Here is a 21,565-nt window from a genome sequence, read left to right as displayed (position 1 = left end):
AATGCCAAATAATTTATAAAGGCTCTTGATTTCCACTGTAGGAAGGAATGCCTGGAAAACAATCTGAGGGGTTTGAAGTGGAGGGGTGGGGGGTGGGAGGTCGCAGTACCAGGTGGTGGGTATTATAGAGGGCACGGATTGCATGGAGCACTGGGTGTGGTGAAAAAATAATGATACTGTTATGCTGAAAATAAATAAATTTTTAAAAATTCAAAAGCAAAAAAAAGGGGGGGGGGATAGGCAGGGTAGGTGTGGAGTTGACAGAAACAGGCGTGGATTTATTTTTGTGTGTGGTATAAGGAAACGGTCCAGCTTCATTCTTCTGCATGTGACTGTCCAATTTTCCCAGCATCATTTGTTGAAGAGACTCTTTTCCATTGGACATTCTTTCCTGCATTGTCCAAGATTAGGTGACCATAGAGTGAGGGTCCATTTCTGGTTTCTCTATTCTGTTCCATTTATCTATGTGTCTGTTTCTGGACCATTTCTTTACACCATATATAAAAATAGACTCAAAATGGATGAAAGTTTTAAGTGTGAGATGGGGGTGGGGCACCAGGGTGGCTCAGTGGGTTAAAGTCTCTGCCTTCGGCTTGGGTCATGATCCCAGGGTCCTGGGATCGAGCCTTGCATTGGGCTCTCTGTTCAATAGGAGCCTGCTTCCTCCTCTCTCTCTGCCTGCCTCTCTGCCTACTTGTGATCTCTGTCTGTCAAATAAATAAATAAAATCTTTTTTAAAAGTGTGAGATGGGAATCTATCAAAATCCTAGAGGAGAACACAGGCAGCAACCTCTGTGACCTCAGCCACAGCAACTACTTGCTATACATGTCTCCAAAGGCAAAGGAAAAAAAGCAAAAATGAACTATTGGGACTTCATCAACATAAACAGCTTTTGCACAGCAAAGGACACACAAAACCAAAAGACAACCAACAAAATGGGACAAGATATTTGCAAATTATGTATCAGATAAAGGGCTAGTATCTAAGATCTATAAAGCACTTCTCAAACTCAACACCTAAAGGACAAATAATCTAATCAAGGAATGGGCAGAAGACATGAACAGACATTTCTCCAAAGAAGACATCCAGATGGCCAATAGATACATGAAAAAATGCTCAACATCCTTCAGCATCAAGGAAATACAAATCAAAACCACAGTGAGATACCACCTCACACCAGACAGAATGGCTAAAATCAATAAGTCAGGAAATGCCAGGTGTTGGCGAGCACACAAAGAAAGGGGAAACCTACTACACTGTTGGTGGGAATGCAAGCTGGTGCAACCACTCTGGAAAACAGTATGGAGGTTCCTCAAAAAACTGAGAATAGAGTACCCTATCCCAGCAATTGCACTATTGGGTATTTACCCCAAAGATACAAATGTAGTGATCTGAAGGGGCACCTGACCCCCACTGTTTATAGCGGCAATGTCCACAATAGCCAAATTATGGAAAGAGCCCAGATGAATGGATACCCCAGAAGAATGGATAAAGATAGTGTATATATATACACACACACAATGGAATACTACTCAGCCATCAAAAAATGAAATCTTGCCATTGCAATGACATGGTTGGAACTAGAGTGTATTAAGCTGAGTGAAGTAACTCAATCAGAGAAAGTCAATCAATGAAATATGATCTCACTCATATGTGGAATTTAAGAAACAAAATAGAGGATCATAGTGGAAGAGAGGGAAAAATAAAAGAAGATGGAGACTCTTAATCACAGGAAACAAACTGAGGGTTGCTGGAGGGGAATGGGTGGGAGATGGGATAACTGAGTGATGAACATTAAGGAAGGCATGTGATACAATGAGCACTGGGTATTATATAAAACTGATGAATCACTGGCTTCTACCTTGGAAAGTAATAAACTAATAATATAGTATATGTTATTTAACTAAATTTAAACAAAAAAATTAAAATAAAAATAAAGAAACAGGCCTGTTTAAATGAACAAAAGGACTTCGGGTGGTGTTTTTACTTTTTCCTTTGATATTTGTTTCTTGTGCCCTCCTTCTGATCCCGCCAATGACTGTCTCTTGGAGACTGTTGTCTTGCACATTCTATTCTCTTCCTCCTCCCTCTCTGTGAACCCCTTCAGCTTGAACCATTATTACTGCAGATGACTTCCAGACTCATTTCTAGCCTGTCTTTGCTCTGAAATCCAGTCCTGTATTTCCAGGCTTATTTTTCCTGTAACATCGTCACTTGGATATCACATCACAACACGCATGTATTTGTCCGCAAACATTTTTGGAACATTTCCTCCATGTTAGTTCTGAAGATAAATCAGTGAACAAAGCAGCAACACATCCTGCCTTTAAGGATCTCAGAGTCCACTGGGAAAAGCAGATGTCACACAAGGAATAACACATACAAAAGAGTTGGTAGTGTGCAAAAATGCTAGCAGGCACTGCCTCAGCTTCCCACCATCAGACTTCTATAGTTTCCCTCATCTCCATCCATTCTCTCCCTCTCTGCTCCCCCTTTACCTTTACTCTTTCCCTCTAACCTGGGCTCTGGTTCCCATCCCACACTTTCTGCCTTTAGTAGGTTTCTCTCCCCAACCCACACACTGTCTACTTCTCCTTCTCCTTCCCATCAGCATCCAAACAAGCTCTAGAAACAGTGTGCACAAGAATCACCTGGAAGAGATTCTATTTTTCTATTTATCTGCTTATTAACAATTATTTATTTTTTATTGAGGTACAATTGATATACAACATTATATTAGTTTCAGGTGTAAAACAAAATGATTAGATATTTGTATGTATTGAGACATGATCATCACAGTAAGTCTAGTTACATCCATGTATAATTACATGTATAATAATCATCAAGTATAATTACAATTTTTGCATGTATATGGTGAGGACTTTTAAGACCTACACTCTTTGCAACTTTGCAATATATGACACAGTATTATTAACTATGGTCACCATGCTGTACATTACATCCCCAGGATTATAACTGGAAGTTGTACCTTGTGATCCCTTTTACTCATTTTGCCCAACCCACCCCTGCCTCTGGTAACCACCAATCTTTTCTCTGTATCCAAAGCTGTTTTGTTATGGCTTCTACATATAAGCGAGACCATAACAGTATTTGCCTTTCTCTGTTCGACTTACTGCACTTAGCATAATGCCTTCAAGGTTCACATGTTGTCACAAATGGCAGGATAGCCTTTTTTATTATGGCTGAAAAATATTTCATTGTATACATATAAGATTATTTCTACAATGCAGATTTTGTCCCTTGTCCCTTGGGGTTCCTGTATCAGTAAGTTTGGGGTAGAGGCTGGGATCTGGATTTTAACAAACTCCCAGTCATTTTAGCAAGCTCCCAGGGGCCATTTGAAAAGCTCTGCTCTTCCAGCATCCATCTTAACAAGCTTGTATCTTTCCTAGCTTTGGCCTCTATCACTGCCAAGTTTTTTTTTAAATAATTCCCTATAGTTGCTATCTCCATTTTCTCATCTTCTACTCACTGAGTATATATTTCCTTTGCAGCGTTTATCAGAGTAACTCATATAAATAGTTTTAAAATTTCAACAGTCCTACAGGCTCATGACAAAAAATTAAGCATCTCTGATGCACCCCTCCTTTTCACATCTGATACTTGCTGTTTGGAGGCAACAACTCCCAACTTTTAGTTTTTTCTCCTGGTATTTCCACCTACAGAATTAAACATCACATTCATATTACATTGCTATTCATAGATTCTTAACAAAAGACCTCAAATACATCTTTTATTGGGCTAAATAATATTGCAAGATTCAAAATAGCTTCTTGTCCCAATTTTGCCTCTGAAAAGATTTAATAATTTTTATGTATCCAATATCATGTGGAATGACTATCCTTTTCAAAACAAAGCAAATTTTTAAAATTCTGATCCTGTCAGTTAACTTAACTTTAGCAGCAATTATTAAATAAAATGAAAAATTCTCTAACTGCAAATTACACAAGCCCAAGAGCGAATAATTCACGCTTATAACACTACTTTCTCAGAACATAATTTATCTAGCATTTGACTTGCAAATTTTAAAATCAACTGCATTAAGACATGATAGCACATTTGCTGTTAACTCCTGCTGTGTCTCCAGAAAGCGCTTATTGTAAGAAAAGAAGTTTCAAAGGTAACGGGTGCAGACTGGTGATTTGGGACATTCACAACTAAGAATCACAGTCTTTATTAGCATTGCCAGCCACAGCTGCAGTCAAGTATGGAATGTTCTTCAGCATGCTCCAAGTCCATGAAATGGCATATCAGAATTTTTGCTTTTCTTTTTTGCAAAGCAGAATACTAGCAGAGTTTTCTGAATATGCCCCTTCCTCTTCATCCGCTCTGTGGTGGTCCACCATCAGGCTTAGCCTGTGGTGTGGTCATTGATTTCCTCTTCCTTCTCCCTTTTTTTTCCCCTCAAAAATTTTATTGTGGTAAAATATGCATAACATAAAATTTACCATTTTAACCATTTTTAAGTGTACAATTCAATGGCATTAATTACATGTGCATCATTGCACAACCATTGCTAGTGCCTTCTACCTGACTCCTCGCCTGGAATCACCACACTAAGGCCCTGGTTTGCATCATTGCTGTCCAGGTACTTGAAACATAGGGGCAGACCGCTGAGGCTACTGCTTGGTCTTGCTGGTCAAACCCTTCCAGAAGCTGTTTTAGGGCAGCACAGCTGTAACCTCCATGGGCCTCTGGTCTGCTAGACCTCTCCCTGAGGTAGCTTCCTGTAGCCATGTAGTCATTTCTGAATAGGTGAACTAAGACTTGAACAACTGTTTTTTTATAATGAGTTGAATAAATCTTAATGTACTTATAAATGCTTTTTCTTTCTGAATAGAGTCTTGCCTGATCAGTTCTTGTGCCAGTAGTCTAGAGGCTTTCCCTAAGGCATTCCCTAAGCATTCAACTGCCTCATTTTCAAGTGGTCCTCATTTTCAAACATGTTGGCTGTTAATAGAATTGTGCAGTCTTTTCCAGATCTACATTTTCTATGAGCTTTCCAGCTAGTTTCAGTGCCTGCTGTGTCCCAGTGCCTCCAACTGCTGTGTTGGGAGTGCTGTTCTCTTGAGTGGGGGGAGGGTAGAGGAGAGAATATTCAAGCAGACTCCTCACTGAACAAGGAGACCAACATAGGGCTTGCTTTCATGACCCATGAGATCATGGCTTCAGCCGAAGCCAAGAGTTGGACATTTAACCAACTGAGCCACCCAGGTGCCCCCATCAGTTGGTAGTTTCTGCATGTCCTTCAACATTATGCCCGTTGCTCAGAAGCCTTGTTTTTCCATACTCAGAAGTGGCACTGTCATAATCTGGCTTCCATTAAAACAAACAAACAGGGGCACCTGGGTGGCTCAGTGGGTTAAAGCCTCTGTCTTCAGCTCAGGTTATAATCCCAGGGTCCTGGGATCGAGCCCTGCATCGGGCTCTCTGCTCAGCAGGCAGTCTGCTTCCCTTCCTCTCTCTCTTCTGCCCCTCTGCCTACTTGTGATCTCTGTCTGTCAAATAAATAAAATCTTTAAAAAAAAAAAAACAGTTTTCAGGTGTGTCTATGATTTGATAAGATGTTCTTTTCTCTTTTGAGCCATGCTTCCACAGTCTGTCCTTCACATGAAGGGCAAGGCAAAGGTCCTTTGGGCCCTGAAAGAGTGATTCATAGATTTTTGTTTGTTTGTTTCTAAGGTTATATTTACGTACTCATTGTCTTTCTTCCTTACTTGAATATAAGCTTCATACCTGTATTTTACCACTCTGTACCATATCTGGAATACCACATACCTTATAGAAGCTTCTTTTTAAAAAAAAAGATTTTATTTATTTATTTGACTGACAGAGATTACAAGTAGGCAGAGAGGCAGGCAGAGAGAGAGAGGAGAAAGCAGGCTCCCTGCTGAGCAGAGAGCCTGATGCAGGGCTCAATCCCAGGACCCCGGGATCATGACCTGAGCCAAAGGCAGAGGCTTTAACCCAATGAGCCATCCAGGCACCCTCTTATAGAAGCTTCTTAAAGAATGTTTTTGAAAGAACGAATGAGAAGTACAGAACACAGAAAATGCTTGTCAGAGAGACACTTAGATCAGTCTCCTAGATTCTTCTCTACTCCCGTTCTCACTGCTACTACTTGATCTAGCACTTTATACTAAAAACTAAATAAAGGAAAGAAAGACATCATCCCAAGGATCTTCCCCTACCATTTCCCTGTGTCTCTTTACTGAGAGAACTTTTACTAACTGCCTAACACATCAGTTCTGACCTTGATTGCTTAAAGAAAGCCTGCAACATGTGGCCTCATCCAAAATTCACAACCTGATGGCCTTCATTTCATGCATAAAAACACACAGGCTCTCCTCAGGCAGGGACAGTATGCTGCAAGGCCCAAAAAGTGAAGGGGGGATTTGCACTTGAGGGTCTCTGCTCATGTGCCCTTTTATTTTGGTGTTATCTCCTCCTTATTTCCATCTAGCTAAGGGAATGCTGATGGGGAGATCTGTCCACATGAACTCTGTGTTTTCAGACAACAATATTTCTCTTTCATCTGAGCTCCAACAGTGTTAGAGAGAGGATATGCAATTTCTATTTGTGTTGCTTCCTTAGCATGTGTTAAATAGAAAGATTCACCTAGGCAAATAGAGTGACAAAAAACCCCTACAAACCACCCCCAAAACTGAGGACCCTGATTAGTAAAATTCTTGAGGAAAGAAGAAAACACAGAAGTGATTGCCCAAATGATTCATTCATTCAACAGCACAGTTGAGTCAGCAGTCATACCCATGGCATCCACATAAAAAAGAAAAAAAAAGGAAGAGGAGAGAACTACCAGAGCTGCATCCTATAAGGCACATGCATCCACATGCAGGGTTAACTACAATCTGGATACCATAGTTCTGCTGTCTCAACAGAAACAAGAATGACAGATATGTGCAAGGCTCCTAATTAAATATAAAAAGTGCACAAGTGGAGGTGCCTGGTTGGCTTACTCAGTACAGCAGTCAGTGAAGTGTGCAACTTTTAAAAAATATTTTATTTATTTATATGGGAGAGAGCATGAGCAGGGGGAGGGGCAGAAGGAGAGAAAGAAGCAGACTCCCTGCTGAACGAGGAGCTCATACAGGGTTCAATCTCAGGACCCTGGGATCATTACCTGAACTGAAGTCAGATGCTTAACCAACTAAGCCACCCAGGTGCCCCAAGTATGTGACTCTTGATCTCAGGGTTGTGAGTTCGAGCCCCACACTGGCATAGAGATTACTTTAAAAAAAAAAATCTTTAAAAGAAGTGCAAAAGTGAGTGTTATTCCTGGGTAAAAATTAATGTACTTTAGGGAGGACTATAGCTCCTGGGCCCACCACAGACTTTGAGCCCTCCACGTCCTTGCTCACAGCTTCTGGGAGCACTACTGAGCCACCACAGCCTCAGGGGCTACCACAGACTGTGTCTCCACAATGGACTCCTCCAAAGGCCCGAGAGCAACTCAGACCATCTTGTTCTCTTTACAGCTTCTGAGACCACTACAATCATCACCACAGCCTCTGAGACCACCACACCCTCCACTGCAGCATCTGTACCTACCATGACCTCTAACACAGCCTCTTGTACCACTACAGTTTCTACTAAAGCCATTGTGACAATTGCTAAGTCTGTGCCCTCCTCAGTCACCCCCAGTAACTGCTGAGACCACCCCAACACCTGTGTCCATCACAGCCTCTGAGAGCACCACTACCTTCATGATGACATTTATACCCACCATAGTCTTCATTATGACCTCTGAAATCAGAGGTCACAGGTCATAGATCCTAGGGTCACCATAGATTTCACTGCAGCTTCAAATATCACTGCAGAATCTGTGTCCACTGTCAAGCAGAGAGAGTCAATTATCATATGGTTTCACTTATTTGTGGAGCATAACAAATAACATGGAGGACATGGGGAGATGGAGAGGAGAAGGGAGTTGAGGGAAATTGGAAGGGGAGGTGAACCATGAGAGACTATGGACTCTGAAAAACAACCTGAGGGTTTTGAAGGGGTGGGGGTGGGAGGTTGGGGGAACCAGGTACTAGGGAGGGCACGTATTGCATGGAGCACTGGATGTGGTGCAAAAACAATGAATACTGTTATGCTGAAAAGAAATTTAAAAGTATATTTATAACAACAACAACAAAAAAAGAATCTGTGTCCACTAAAGGCTCTGAGATCACCATGCTATCCACATTAATATCTGTCCCTACAATGGCCTCCTTTTCTGCTTCTGAAATCTCCATAAGATTGGACACCACCATAGCTTCTACTACAGCCCCTGAGATCATCACACCTGCCACTACAATCTCTGTGTCAACCACTTTCTCCAACACTGTCTCTGAGACCCCAGTTTCTGAATCCACTGTGCTCTTCATCATAGTCTCCAAGACCACCATTCCATATCTTCCATAATAATGCCTGGATCTATGACCATCCCCCAAATAAGCTCTAAGATCACAAGAGCCTCTAATACCATCATGGCCTTGACCACCAATGCTGAGAACACTTTGCTTCTACTGAAGTTTCAGAGAGCACTCTGGCTGCTACCACAGCCTCAGAGTTTCTGCTAAACCTCAGGTTTTCCACTAAAGCCTCTGTCACAGCTGTAGAGTCTGTGCCTTCCACAACTGCTGAAAGACCTGCTAAAGCCACCATAGCATCTGTGCCCACCACATTCTTCACCATAGCCTCTGAAGCCACCACAGCCTCTGAGACCACCAAAGATTCTAACTCCACCATGATCCCTCCCACCCTCTAATTCCACCAGATTCTCCACCACAGCATGTCCATCTATGACAGTTTCTACTACAGCCATTGAGTCCACTGTGGCCTTCAGCATGGTCTGAGACCACCACATCTTCCACAATAATATCTCTGCTCCTCACATCTCATCCTTGTTTCTATCACAGGCTCTAAGAACACAACAGTCTCTGAGACCACCATGGTCTCCACCATCACTGCTGAGATAACTGTTGTCTCCACTGGGGCTTTTGAGATCATTCTAGGTTCTTCCATAACATCTGTACCCACCATACTCATCACCACAGCCACCCAGCACAGCTTCTGAGATAATTATATCCTCCATCACAAGGTCTATTTTAACCATAGCCTTCAGCATAGCCTCTGAAATAACTGTAAGTTCTTCAACCATCCTAGTCTCTGAAACAACTTCTGAGGCCCTCAGATCCAGCATCTGTGCCAATGATAGCCTCTATCCCAGACTTTGAGGCCTCTGGGGCCTCTACCAAGGTCTCTGAGACCACCATGGCCTCCACAATTACATGAGGACCCACAAAAGTCTCTAAGAAAACAGTTTTTAGACTACCATGGCATCTACCACCACTGCTGAGACCACTAAGACCTCGACTGCTCTCTCTGAAGCACTGTAGCTTTGACCATAGTCTCTGAGGCAATGACAGAATCTACTAAAATCTTTGTGACACTTGGAGAATCTGTGACCACAATAATTCCAACATCTGCAGAGACCCCGACTATCTCAACCACATCTTCTAAGGGCACCATAGTTTCCTTTTCGGCATCTGGGCCCACCATATTTACTTCCATAGGTTCTAGGGACACCAAAGCTTCCACCTCACCTTCTGGACCCACCACAGCCTCAGAGGTCACCACATATTTCACTTTTGCCTCATCACCCACCTCTGGGGTCCCCACAGTCTCCACCAGGGTCTCTGGACCTTTCAATGTTTCTTCTGCCACCTTGGTGCCCATTAAGGCATTGACTTTTCTACTCAGTCCATCACCAACAGAGCTGTATCAGGTACTGACTGCCATGTCTTCTTTAAGCACACATGTTCACCTCCAATGTTAACTGTCACATTTCTGTTTGTTTCTGTCATTTCTACTCTAGATTCTTGTCAAGCCATCACTCTTGTTAGATATACTTCTGTTCTCTCTTACTGAATCCTATTTATTTTCTACTCTGATCTCACTTTCTTTTATTCAGTGTCTGTCATTTCTTCTAACCCAATCAGAAACACTTCTTTACAAGTATCCCCCTGCCACACATGGTTTAATTATATTCCATCACTTCTACCTAGAGGGAACAAACCTAAACTCTGTGACAAACACCCTAATTTGTCAGATGCTGTCATTTTCATTTCTGTGCCAAGCACAATCAACTCTGTTCCATCCACCACCTGTGACACTGCCATCCCATCTTTAATATATTGAGCCCTGGTCGAGGGACTTCAAGATATACTTCATGGGCCAAATCTGGCCTGTTATCTGTTTTCCCAAATGAGGTATTATTGGAACACAGCCACACGTACTCCTTTAGGTCTGTAGCTGCTTTCCAGCTAATTTGCATACTTGTGACAGAGATTTTGTGACCCAAATAGCTTAAAAATTTACCATCTGATGACCTTTACCAACCCTTGCTCCAAGTTTGCTTAAGACCAAACAATGATTTTTTCATCTCTGGCACTTGCTCTGAATAAAACTACCTCTGCACTTGCCATCAGCACTCATGTTGGATGTGACTCTACCCACTTTGTCCTGAGCCACCAGTGTGTTCCAGTGACTGACACAATTCTTGCATCAGTGTAACCACTCCCTTGCTGCTGATGCCACCTGCTCTATGGTCCTCCTACCTTGTTCTGAGTCCAGCCTCTCCTTCCCTAGGGTCAGCCTCCTCCTTAAGGTCAGGTTCGTCCACATATGCTCCAAACACACTCACCTCACCTTTGTTGATCACGATGATTGTATTAGCTTCTGTCACTTGTGCTCCCAGCCATGGCCACTGTCTCACCCCTGAGTAAATCTGATCCCATCATCCCTTCCTCTAGCAATGTCCTTATGCCCATTGAGTACATCACAAACATATCAGACCCTATTTCTTTTATCCAGCACACCCTCACTATTTGGGTGATCACTTTTAAAATTGAATAAATCTTCTCCTGCACCATCTCAGTCACATTTCCTCAATCTTAGCCTGGACCATCACCAGCACCACCAATGGACACTTGTCTCTAGTACACTCACTTCTCCTCTAAGGCCCTCATGATTTCAGGTGAATCCCTTTCCACCATATCTCCTCCCACCACAACAGCTCTTCTCAAACCACAACCACCATTAGAATGTTAGATTAATCCCTCTGCTCTAAGTACACCTGCTCCTTTTCACTTATTGTCACTACAAATGCATCATATCATGTGATCTCTTTCCTAGGCACCAGAACCACTGGAACCAGACCAGCTACTCCCATCTCTGTCACTATGACGTCAGCAATGGATTCCACACCTCCAGATAACAGGAATAGTGTCCTTAAGATGGCCACAAATAACTCTGTCCTGGACACATCCATTGTTGGAGCACCATCTACCAGCTCTGTTCCAAATACCAGGAACACTGGGATGAGATCTACCCAGGAGCCAACCACCACTCCTGGAAGCAGTACCACCTCACATAAAATAGGCTCAGTTACCACAGACACGAACACAGTTACCATGAGCCTAATGTCAACATGGGGCTAAGCCAAGTGGATATTTGCAGCTCTGGGACATTGTCCTCATCTCTCTGTCTGCAGTTGTGGGGGGAATTGGTGTTAGTGGGACTGAGTTTTTGCCTGGTAAGTTACTTTGAGTAGAGATGGAAGAACTACTTAAATGATGGGTCATGAGTGGGAATAGAATAATGAGCATAGGACTGCAAGCATGTTCAGAACAAGAGAGCAGTGTGTGGAGAGTCACATACATCCTAGCCAAGTCAACAAAAGAGCAGCAAGAGCATACTTCTAGGCTCACAAATCACTTTTATCAACACATTGCAACAAGAGAGACTGACTATACACTAGAGGGACTAAGGAGCTTTGTACCAAACTAAGGAAGAGTCATCATAGTGTTGGGGGAGTGTGGAATTGTCAAAAGGAGCAGAGTAAAAAGCTAAATGCAGAGGAGGGTTATTAAGCACGCAACAAAGCAGGATGAGTACAGGGGTCAACAGTAGCTCCAGAATGTGAAGTGGACTCAGTTTCCTTGGAGACAACAAAGTTATAATAGATGGGGAATGCTGTATAGTTGACCCTTGAACAACGTGGGGATTAGGGGCACTGACATCCCTTACAGTCAAAAATCTATGTAACTTGTCTCCCCAAAAGCTTAAATACTAATAGCCTACTGTTAACTAGAAGCCTTACTAAAACATAAACAATTGATTAACACATATTTTTTTTAAGATTTATTTTATTTATTTGTTTGACAGACAGAGATCAGAAGTCGGCAAGACGCAGGCAGAGAGAGAGGAGGAAGCAGGCTTCTCACAGAGCAGAGAGCCCGATGCGGGGCTCGATCCCAGGACCCTGGGATCATGACCCGAGCCGAAGGCAGCGGCTTAATCCACTGCGCCTTATGTTATGTGTATTATACTGTATTTTTCCAATAAAGTAAGCTAGAGAAAAGAAAATGTTATTAAGAAAATTCTAGGGTGCCAGGATGGCTCAGTTGGTCTGCCTTTCGCTCAGGTCATGATCCCTGGGTCCTGGGATTGCACCCTGCTCTCCCTTACCCCTTGCCCTGCTTGTACTCTGCCCCTCTTTTGCTCATGCTCTCTCTCAAATAAAATTTTTAAAAAATCTAAATTGAAAGGGGTGGTGAATCATGAGAGACTATGGACTCTGAAAAACAACTAAGGGGTTTGAAGTGGCGGGGGGGGTGGGAGGTTGGGGTACCAGGTGGTGGGTATTATAGAGGGCACGGCTTGCATGGAGCACTGGGTGTGGTGAAAAAATAATGAATACTGTTTTTCTGAAAATAAATAAATTAATTTAATTTAAAAATTTTTTAAAAAAATCTTTTAAAAAAGAAAATTCTAAAAAAGAAAGAAAATTATAAGGAAGAGAAAATACATTTACAGTATTATACCACATTTATTGAAAATTTTGTGTATAAGTGAACCGGCAGAGTTTGAACTCGTGTTGTTCAAGGGTCCTTTGTACTCAGAAACTCTTATCTGCCCCTGGGTTGGAAACTTAAGTGACTTCTCTGTGTTAAAGTAACTTAGATTCTCCAGACAAGAATAGGATATTTGCTTCTTAAGAATATAATTTCAAACAGGACTTGTGATAGTCTGAGTTTAGAGAACCACATTTTTCATTGACAAAATCACTGCATGAGCAAGTCACTGAAAGAGGGGGGTGTTATGAGGGTTTATAACTGTAGTATGTCTTTGGGGGAAATATTTCCTGTGAACCTTGCAACTGGTTTTACCAATGTCATCCTAGCCTGAGGAATGACAGTGTAGACTGTTATTTTCTCAGTCTGGTTTTTACTTTCTTGCATAGCATGATGTAAAGACCATGAGAGAGAGAAAGACAGAAATCCTGACTATGGAGTTGACTGGTGAGAGATACACAGCAGGCATTCTGCAAGTGCCAGCTGGCAGCCTGATCTTCACTGATCAGTGATTTACATCCCTCCTCCCTTTCTCCCTTCTTCCCTTCCTTCCTTCCTTTTTAGAGGTAAAATTGACATATAATATGATAGTAATTTCAGGTATACAATGTAATGTTTCAGTATTCATAGCCATTGGGAAATAATCACTACATTTAGTGTAGTTAATATCTGTCTAGGTTTGTAGCTTCAAATCATATAGGCAGACAGGAAATCTCAGAGCCACTCATTGTTTTCCAGGCCTCCTGCATCTTTGGGAAGATTCTTCTTTCCTACTTCTTTGTCTCTTCCAAAAGCCATGTGACAAGAAGGAGAAAATTACTGGGATGTGCTACAACTTGAAATTATAAAATACACTGGCTACTATATACAGATGTTTTTATGTTTTTCTTTTTGTTTTTCCTTTGGCCTTTATAATTGCATGCTTACTATGTGTCAAATACTGTGTTCGTTCTTTTAAATACACCATCATTTTTTTCTCAAAACAATTCAGTGAGAACTTAAATTTCTGGCTCTGTGATGCTCTAGGTGCATGACTTAATATACCCTGAAAAACTTAAAATGGTTTACTAAAGTATCTTTTTTGTTTGATTATATGTGAACTTTATTGATTAAATCAGCGTTAATAACTAGGGCATCCATCGTCTCTAAAAGGAAACATCTGACTTAAAATACACAATGCTGTCAACTTCTAGGCAGTACTTGAATGGGAATGAATGACTATAGATGACTTTTAAAAATATCTCCTTAAAGGGGCCTGGGTGGCTCAGTGGTTTAAGCCTCTGCCTTCAGCTCGGGTCATGATCTCAGGGTCCTGGGATTGAGCCCCGCATCGGGCTCTCTGCTCGGCGGAGAGCCTGTTTCCCCCTCTCTCTCTGCCTGCCTCTCTGCCTACTTGTGATCTCTCTCTGTCTATCAAATAAATGAATAAAAATCTTAAAAAAAAATATCTCCTTAAATGAATCAATGAGTTGGTGGAAAAGTAAGGAATGCTAGAATTAAAGACTAAGTTCAGGAGTGCCTGGGTGGTTCAGTGGGTTAAAGCCTCTGCTTTCGGCTCAGGTCATGATTCCAGGGTCCTGGGATGGAGTCCTGCATTGGGCTCTCTGCTCGGCAGGGAGCCTGCTTCCCTTTCTCTCTCTCTGCCTGTCTCTCTGCCTACTTGTGATCTCTGTCTGTCAAATAAATAAATTAAATATTTGGAAAAAAAAAAAAAGACTAGGTTCAGGTGGGAAACCAAGGAGGTAAGAGGAGTACTAAAGTCAACATTTGCCAAACCCAGTGAACTTAATCTTCAAGTAGTATAGCCTCAGTCAGACCAGCATGGGTGGGGAGTCTCCCAGTAGACCCTTCCATAAATCTGAAACCTTCAGGGAGAGTGTAAGCTAAAAATAAACCCACTCTTCCTCTAAGGAAATGCAAGCAAATTATCTATCTCTAAACTTAGCAAAGAGGAAGGGAGGAGAGTGGGAAGTATCTCTTGGGAGATAACTTGTAACCACAACAATACTTTACATGGTTTGCAGTTCCAAATCTTGGGTTATTCAAAGACCTCAAAACCTATCATTTAATTTATGAGAATCCTCAAATGTTACCATCCATATGCTTGGCCAAAACAAGCAAATTCTCTGTAGAAGATCACGCCCTCATCCAAGACTTCAAATTACTTCTATAGATAGCATTGCAAGAAAAATAAACTCAGCCTTAAACCTCTAGTAAAGCCAACTCAGTCATAAAGCATCAGTGAAATCCAGCAAGAAACAAAACACAGAACAGCAGGATCAGATCCACAAAAACTGAATTATTAAATACAGAATATAAAGCAAGTAGATTTAAATGTGTGTCATAGTCTTCTGATTGTCTGCTAATATCCTTTCTCGATCTTTAACAATCATATTCTCAAGTTTCAGTCAAGCATATGCCCACTCTGCTACTCACCATATTCTCCATTCTCTCAGCTTATTTTGGCTATATGACTATATTCTGGCTTATAGTGCATAAGTAAATAACAATAATCACTCATGAAATTAAAAGCCAAAACAGAACTTGACCATTCTCTCACACCATACACAAAGATAAACTCTAAATGGATGAAAGACCTCAACATGAGGCAAGAATCTATCAAAATCCTATAGGAGAGAGCAATCAGAGCTTGCAGACGTGCCTCTCTCCCGGTTTCCTGGAGTTTCCTCGCAGCATGGCCCCCAAACGCCAGTCTTCGCTCCCGCCTCAAACGAAGAAACTGAGACAGCCTCCTGCCCCCAAGCCAGGGCAGACATCAACATCTCAGCACTTGCATAAAGGAGAAAAAGAACAGCAAGAAGCAATTGAACATATTGATGAAGTACAAAATGAAATAGACAGACTTAATGAACAAGCCAGTGAGGAGATTTTGAAAGTAGAACAGAAATATAACAAACTCCGCCAACCATTTTTTCAGAAGAGGTCGGAATTGATTGCCAAAATCCCCAATTTTTGGGTAACAACATTTGTCAACCATCCACAAGTGTCTGCACTGCTTGGGGAGGAGGATGAAGAGGCGCTGCATTATTTGACAAGAGTTGAAGTGACAGAATTTGAAGATATTAAATCAGGTTACAGAATAGATTTTTATTTTGATGAAAACCCTTACTTCGAAAATAAAGTTCTCTCCAAAGAATTTCATCTGAATGAGAGTGGTGATCCATCTTCAAAGTCCACTGAAATCAAATGGAAATCTGGAAAGGATTTGATGAAACGCTCAAGTCAAACACAGAATAAAGCCAGCAGGAAGAGACAGCATGAGGAACCAGAGAGCTTCTTCACCTGGTTTACTGACCATTCTGATGCAGGTGCAGATGAGTTAGGAGAAGTCATCAAAGATGATATTTGGCCAAATCCATTACAGTACTACTTGGTTCCCGATATGGATGACGAAGAAGAAGGAGAAGAGGATGATGATGATGATGAAGAAGAAGAAGAAGGATTGGAAGATATTGATGAAGAAGGAGATGAGGATGAAGGTGAAGAAGATGAAGATGATGATGAGGGGGAGGAAGGAGAGGAGGATGAAGGAGAAGATGACTAATGGAACACTGATGGATTCCAACCTTCCTTTTTTAATTTTCTTCAGTCCCTGGGAGCAAGTTGCCGTCTTTTTTTTTTTTTTTCCTTTTTCTTTTTCTTTTCTCCTCTCGTGCTCATTTGCCCTGTTTTTTGAAGTCTCCTTTTTCTCTCCCTTTATACCATGGTTCTCAGCTTATTTTGGGGGGAAATACCTTGAGCAGAATACAGTGGGAAAAGAATATCTACCCCTTTTTGTTCCAAATTCATTTTTGTCCCTTCCTGTCTCGACAAAAACAAAAACTTTATGGAATCAACACCACCGTGCTCTGTGGGAAAAAAGAAAAACCTTCTGCTCCCTTAGCTCTGCTGGAAGCTGGAGGGTGCTAGGCCCCTGTGTAGTAGTGCAGGGAATTCTAGCTTTTTTCCTCCTTTCTCTGTATATTGGGCTCAGAGATTACACTGTGTCTCTATGTGAATATGGACTGTTAGCATTTACCAACATATACCTGTCTACTTTCTCTTGTTTAAAAAAAAGAAAAAAAACTTTAAAAAATGGGGTTATAGAACGTCAGCAAAGGGTGGGTTTGAGATGTTTGGGTGGGTTAAGTGGGCATTTTGACAACATGGCCTCTCCTTTGGCATGTTTAATTGTGATGTTTAACGGACATCCTTGCAGTTTAAGATGACACTTTTAAAATAAAACTCTCTCCTAATGATGAATTGAGCCCTGCCACTTGATGGGAGAATCAGCAGAACGTGTAGGATCTTATTTGGAATTGACATTCTCTATTGCAATTTTGTTCCTGTTTATTTTTAAAATTTTCTTTTTGCTTCACTGGAAAGGAAAGATGATGCTCAGTTTTAAACGTTAAAAGTGTACAAGTTGCTTTGTTACAATAAAACTAAATGTGTACACACACACACAAAAAAAAAATCCTAGAGGAGAACATAGGCAGTAAGCTCTTCAACATCATCCACAGCAACTTCTTTCAAGAAATGTCTCCAAAGACAAAGGAAACAAAAGTGGAAATGAAATTTTGGGACTTCATCAAGACAAAACTTCTGCACAGCAAAGGAAACAGTCAACAAAACAAAGAGGCAACCCACGGAATGGGAGAAGATATTTGCAAATGACACTACAGACAAAGGGCTGTTATTCAAGATCTATAAAGAACTCCTCAAACTCAACACACACAAAACAGATAATTATGTCAAAAAATGGGCAGAAGACATGAACAGACACTTCTACAAAGAAGACATACAAATGGCTAACAGACACATGAAAAAATGTTCACTGTCACTAGCCATCAGGGAGATTCAGATCAAAGCCACATTGAGAGGGTCACCTGGGTGGCTCAGTGGGTTAAGGCCTCTGCCTTCAGCTCAGGTCATGATTCCAGGGTCCTGGGATCAAGCCACGAATTGGGCTCTCTGCTCAGCAGGGAGCCTGCTTCTTCTTCTCCTCTCTCTGCCTGCCTCTCTGCCTACTTGTGATCTCTGTCTGTCAAATAAATAAATAAAATCTTTAAAAAAAAACACATTGAGATACCACCTTACACCAGTTAGAATTGGCAAAATCAACAGGACAGGAAAGGGGAGAAGGGGGAGAAAGGGAGAATGCAAGTTGGTGCACCCACTTTGGAAAACAGTGTGGAGATTCCTCAAAACATTAAAAATAGAGCTATCTTATGACCCTGCAGTTGCACTAGTCGGTATTTACTCCAAAGACACAGATGTAGTGAAAAGAAGGGCCATCTGTACCCCAATGTTCATAGCAGAAATGGCCACAATCACCAAACTGTGGAAAGAGCCAATATGCCCTTCAGCCAACAAATAGATAAAGAAGATGTGGTCCAGGGCGCCTGGGTGGCTCAGTGGGTTAAGCCGCTGCCTTCGGCTCAGGTCATGATCTCAGGGTCCTGGGATCGAGTCCCGCATCGGGCTCTCTGCTCGGCAGGGAGCCTGCTTCCCTCTCTCTCTCTCTGCCTGCCTCTCTGTCTACTTGTGATTTCTCTCTGTCAAATAAATAAATAAATAAAATCTTAAAAAAAAAAAAAAAGAAGATGTGGTCCATATATACGATGGAATATTACTCTCCATTAGAAAGGATGAATTCCTAACTTTTGTATCAACATGGATGGGACTGGAGGAGATTATGGTGAGTGAAATAAGTCAAGCAGAGAAAGTTAATTATCATATGGTTTCACTTACTTGTGAAGCATAAGGAATAACATGGAGGACATTAAGAGAAGGAAAGTAAAAGTGAATTGGGGTAAATTGGAGGGGGAGATGAAAGATGAGAGACTGTGAACTCTGAGAAACAAACAGGGTTATGGAGGGGAGGAAGGTGGTGGATGGGTGAGCATAGTGGTGGGTATTAAGGAGGGCATATATTGCATGGAGCACTGGGTGTAGTGGATAAACAATGGATCTTGGAACACTGAAAAAAATAAAATTAAATTAAGATTAAAAAAACCACTAAGACTGGGGCGCCTGGGTGGCTCAGTGGGTAAAAGCGTCTGCCCCGCGTCGGGCTCTCTGCTCGCCTGGGAGCCTGTTTCCTCCTCTCTCTCTCTCTCTGCCTGCCTCTCTGCCTATTTGTGATCTCTGTCTGTCAAATAAATAAATAAAAATTTAAAAAAAACCACCAAGACAGAATTAAAACACTTGATAAGATTAAGGTATGAGTTAAGAATTGGTAGTAATAACTAAAGTTCCAAGGTTCTTGTGTTGTTTTGAAGGACAGTAAAGATACTAATTACATACAGTCTCCGTTAAGTATGTGTTCAAAATAATTTTAAGATTATGTCTAGAAGGTGGAATCTGGACTTGAATTCAGGAACTCTGCCTCCAAATAATTCTAGAGAGGGGGAAAAAAAGGATTTCTTAGAGTGCTTTTGGCCTCTTAGCCATAAAATGCGATTGCTAGGAGTCTAAAGCCTAACCAGTCATTGAATGATTCTTCATAATTCTGCCTCAGAACTGCTTCAGCCTCACAGCCATTAGGCAGATCTGCATCAGCCTTTTCCAACACACTCTGTCCCCTCCCGACTCTCAGACTCACTCATAAATTCCTTCATGTGTCCAGTCACCTCCTGTTTCTTTCAAACAGGTCTTAAATGTCAGGAATACTCAATAACCCACAAATAAACTGAGATGTTGCTTCTTCCACAAAGCTTCTTGTTAACAGTTATGAAGACATCTGCCTTTGGTCACACAGACCGTGCACTGAAATTTCCATCTATCAACTCCTTGGCCCTGGAGACAAGATGCCTTCCCTATGAACTCCCCAAACCCTCTCCTCATTTGGGTCTCTTCAGTCATACTTGTTTATCTGACTATGTATCCTTTGTTATTACATCTGTGTCCAGACCAGCATGATGTTTCTAGAGGACTTGGACTATATATCCTCCTCCCCAACAGACTTGAAGTCTCCTAATGTGTTATCTCTGGTATACTCTACTGAGAGATGCTTCATTAGGCTGATGAGAAGGAACACCTGAAGGATTCCAGGGCAGAAGAGATCCCTCAGATTTCTCTGAAAACAACAAGAGGGAAATTCCTATGGTGGAGGATCATAATGGGACCCTATACCACTCCTTCACCTGCTATAAGCCTGACAGATGGCTTGTTCTACACATTCAACATCCCCAATGCTCTCAGCCATCATGCCCCAGAGATCCCAAAGATGTCTTCATCAACTGCTGGATCTCTCTTTCCATGTTTATTCAATGTGCATTGTTGAGTGCCTACTGCATACCCAGCAATGTTCCATCTGTCTTCTGCCTGTAACCCAGAAGCCCAGACCTCTAATTATTGTTCTCTTTTGATTCTCATATTTCCATTTGCTTCAGAGATGTGGGGTACCACCCACTTAGCTCATTTCATTAGGGCTTTTTCCTTACCAAAACAGCCACACAGAACTTCTTGACCAGGAAACAACTTCTTGCAGTAGAACAGGTTTCTGGCCCCATCCCTGCATTAGAGGGTGGGTCCCTTCCACTCTGGCAAATTTGATCTCCTCATGCCATTTTATTTCCTGCTCTGACCCAGCCAGTCTTGTGCCCTGACTAGTGTGATCATGTCATTCTCCTTTCTCACCTTCCTCTTGACCCCTAGTCTATTCCTTCTCAAATTCAGTATTATTTTTTAACTGCTCACAGTTGGCAGAAGAACAAATAAACTTCTGAACTCCTCCCCAACACATATGAAGCTATAAAGGTCCCTGCAGCTCTTCCATAATAAAGAAAAAGGCAAGAACATTGCATGGAGGAAGCTTAAGTCGGCATCTAGTCTTCTATCCAAGCTCAAAGTTCTTACCCAAAACAAGTGCCTAGTAGACCCAAGATCCTGGAAGCTCCAGCCTTTATCTCTTCACCTTGAACTCTCCTTTTTCAATAATTCTATTCTTTGCCTTCTAGATGGCCACAGCTGGGATTCAGGCACTTTACTTTCCAACAACTAAGAAGATCAAGAAAGGAAACAGTCTCCTTAAGTATTGGTTACTACTGCATCTCCTACTTTTAGAAACCGGTAAGTGATTTCCTTTGAAAGTGGGTGATCTCAGAAGCTTCAAGGTACTTTGGGTGATGCTGGCCACTGCCAGGACTAGCTCTGATTCTCTTCTATAGAGTGGGGAATCATCATTTTACCCCAATCACTTTAGTCTAGTTAGGTATCACCCAGGAGGCAGTCAGAGCACAGTGGTTAAAACTGTGGACTCTGGTCTCAGACTGCCTGTGTATGGGTCATGGCTCCACTGTTACCTGTGTACTTCAGGTGACTTGCTTAATTTCTCTGTGCCTTGGTTTCTGCATTTATAAAATTATAATAACCTGTGTGGTTGGCTGGGGGTTTAACTACTAAGAACGGGAAGAGTTGACTGTGGTGTCATTCTTACTCTTGGTCATCTCAGTTTCTTCATAGTTTTATTCAAGATTCTGATCTTAACCCCAATTTGTACCACACTGCTGAAAAGGGGGGTGGGCTTCCCAGAATAGAGCTCAAACTCTAACACTATGTTGTTCAATTAAGCCCAAATTAAAAATACGTATGTGTGGAATGAAGTGATAGACGC

At 41.7% G+C, this 21,565-nt stretch overlaps 1 protein-coding gene and 1 pseudogene across 1 annotated transcript; one reads left to right on the top strand and one right to left on the bottom strand.

Annotated features, from left to right (window-relative positions):
• Positions 1–4,538: 4,538 nt before the first annotated feature.
• Positions 4,539–9,766, bottom strand: LOC122906952 (annotated as a pseudogene).
• Positions 9,767–15,591: 5,825 nt separating this feature from the next.
• LOC122900002 (protein SET-like) lies at positions 15,592–16,894 on the top strand. Its single transcript, XM_044238304.1, has one exon. The coding sequence runs from the start codon at positions 15,641–15,643 to the stop codon at positions 16,508–16,510; it is 870 nt and encodes a 289-aa protein (XP_044094239.1). The 5' UTR covers positions 15,592–15,640; the 3' UTR covers positions 16,511–16,894.
• Positions 16,895–21,565: the final 4,671 nt, after the last annotated feature.

This window comes from Neovison vison, chromosome 1, assembly GCF_020171115.1.
Source record: "Neovison vison isolate M4711 chromosome 1, ASM_NN_V1, whole genome shotgun sequence".
Lineage (NCBI taxonomy): Eukaryota > Metazoa > Chordata > Mammalia > Carnivora > Mustelidae > Neogale > Neogale vison.
The sequence above is the reverse complement of the archived record's forward strand: the minus strand, read 5'-3'. Positions and strand labels throughout refer to the sequence as shown.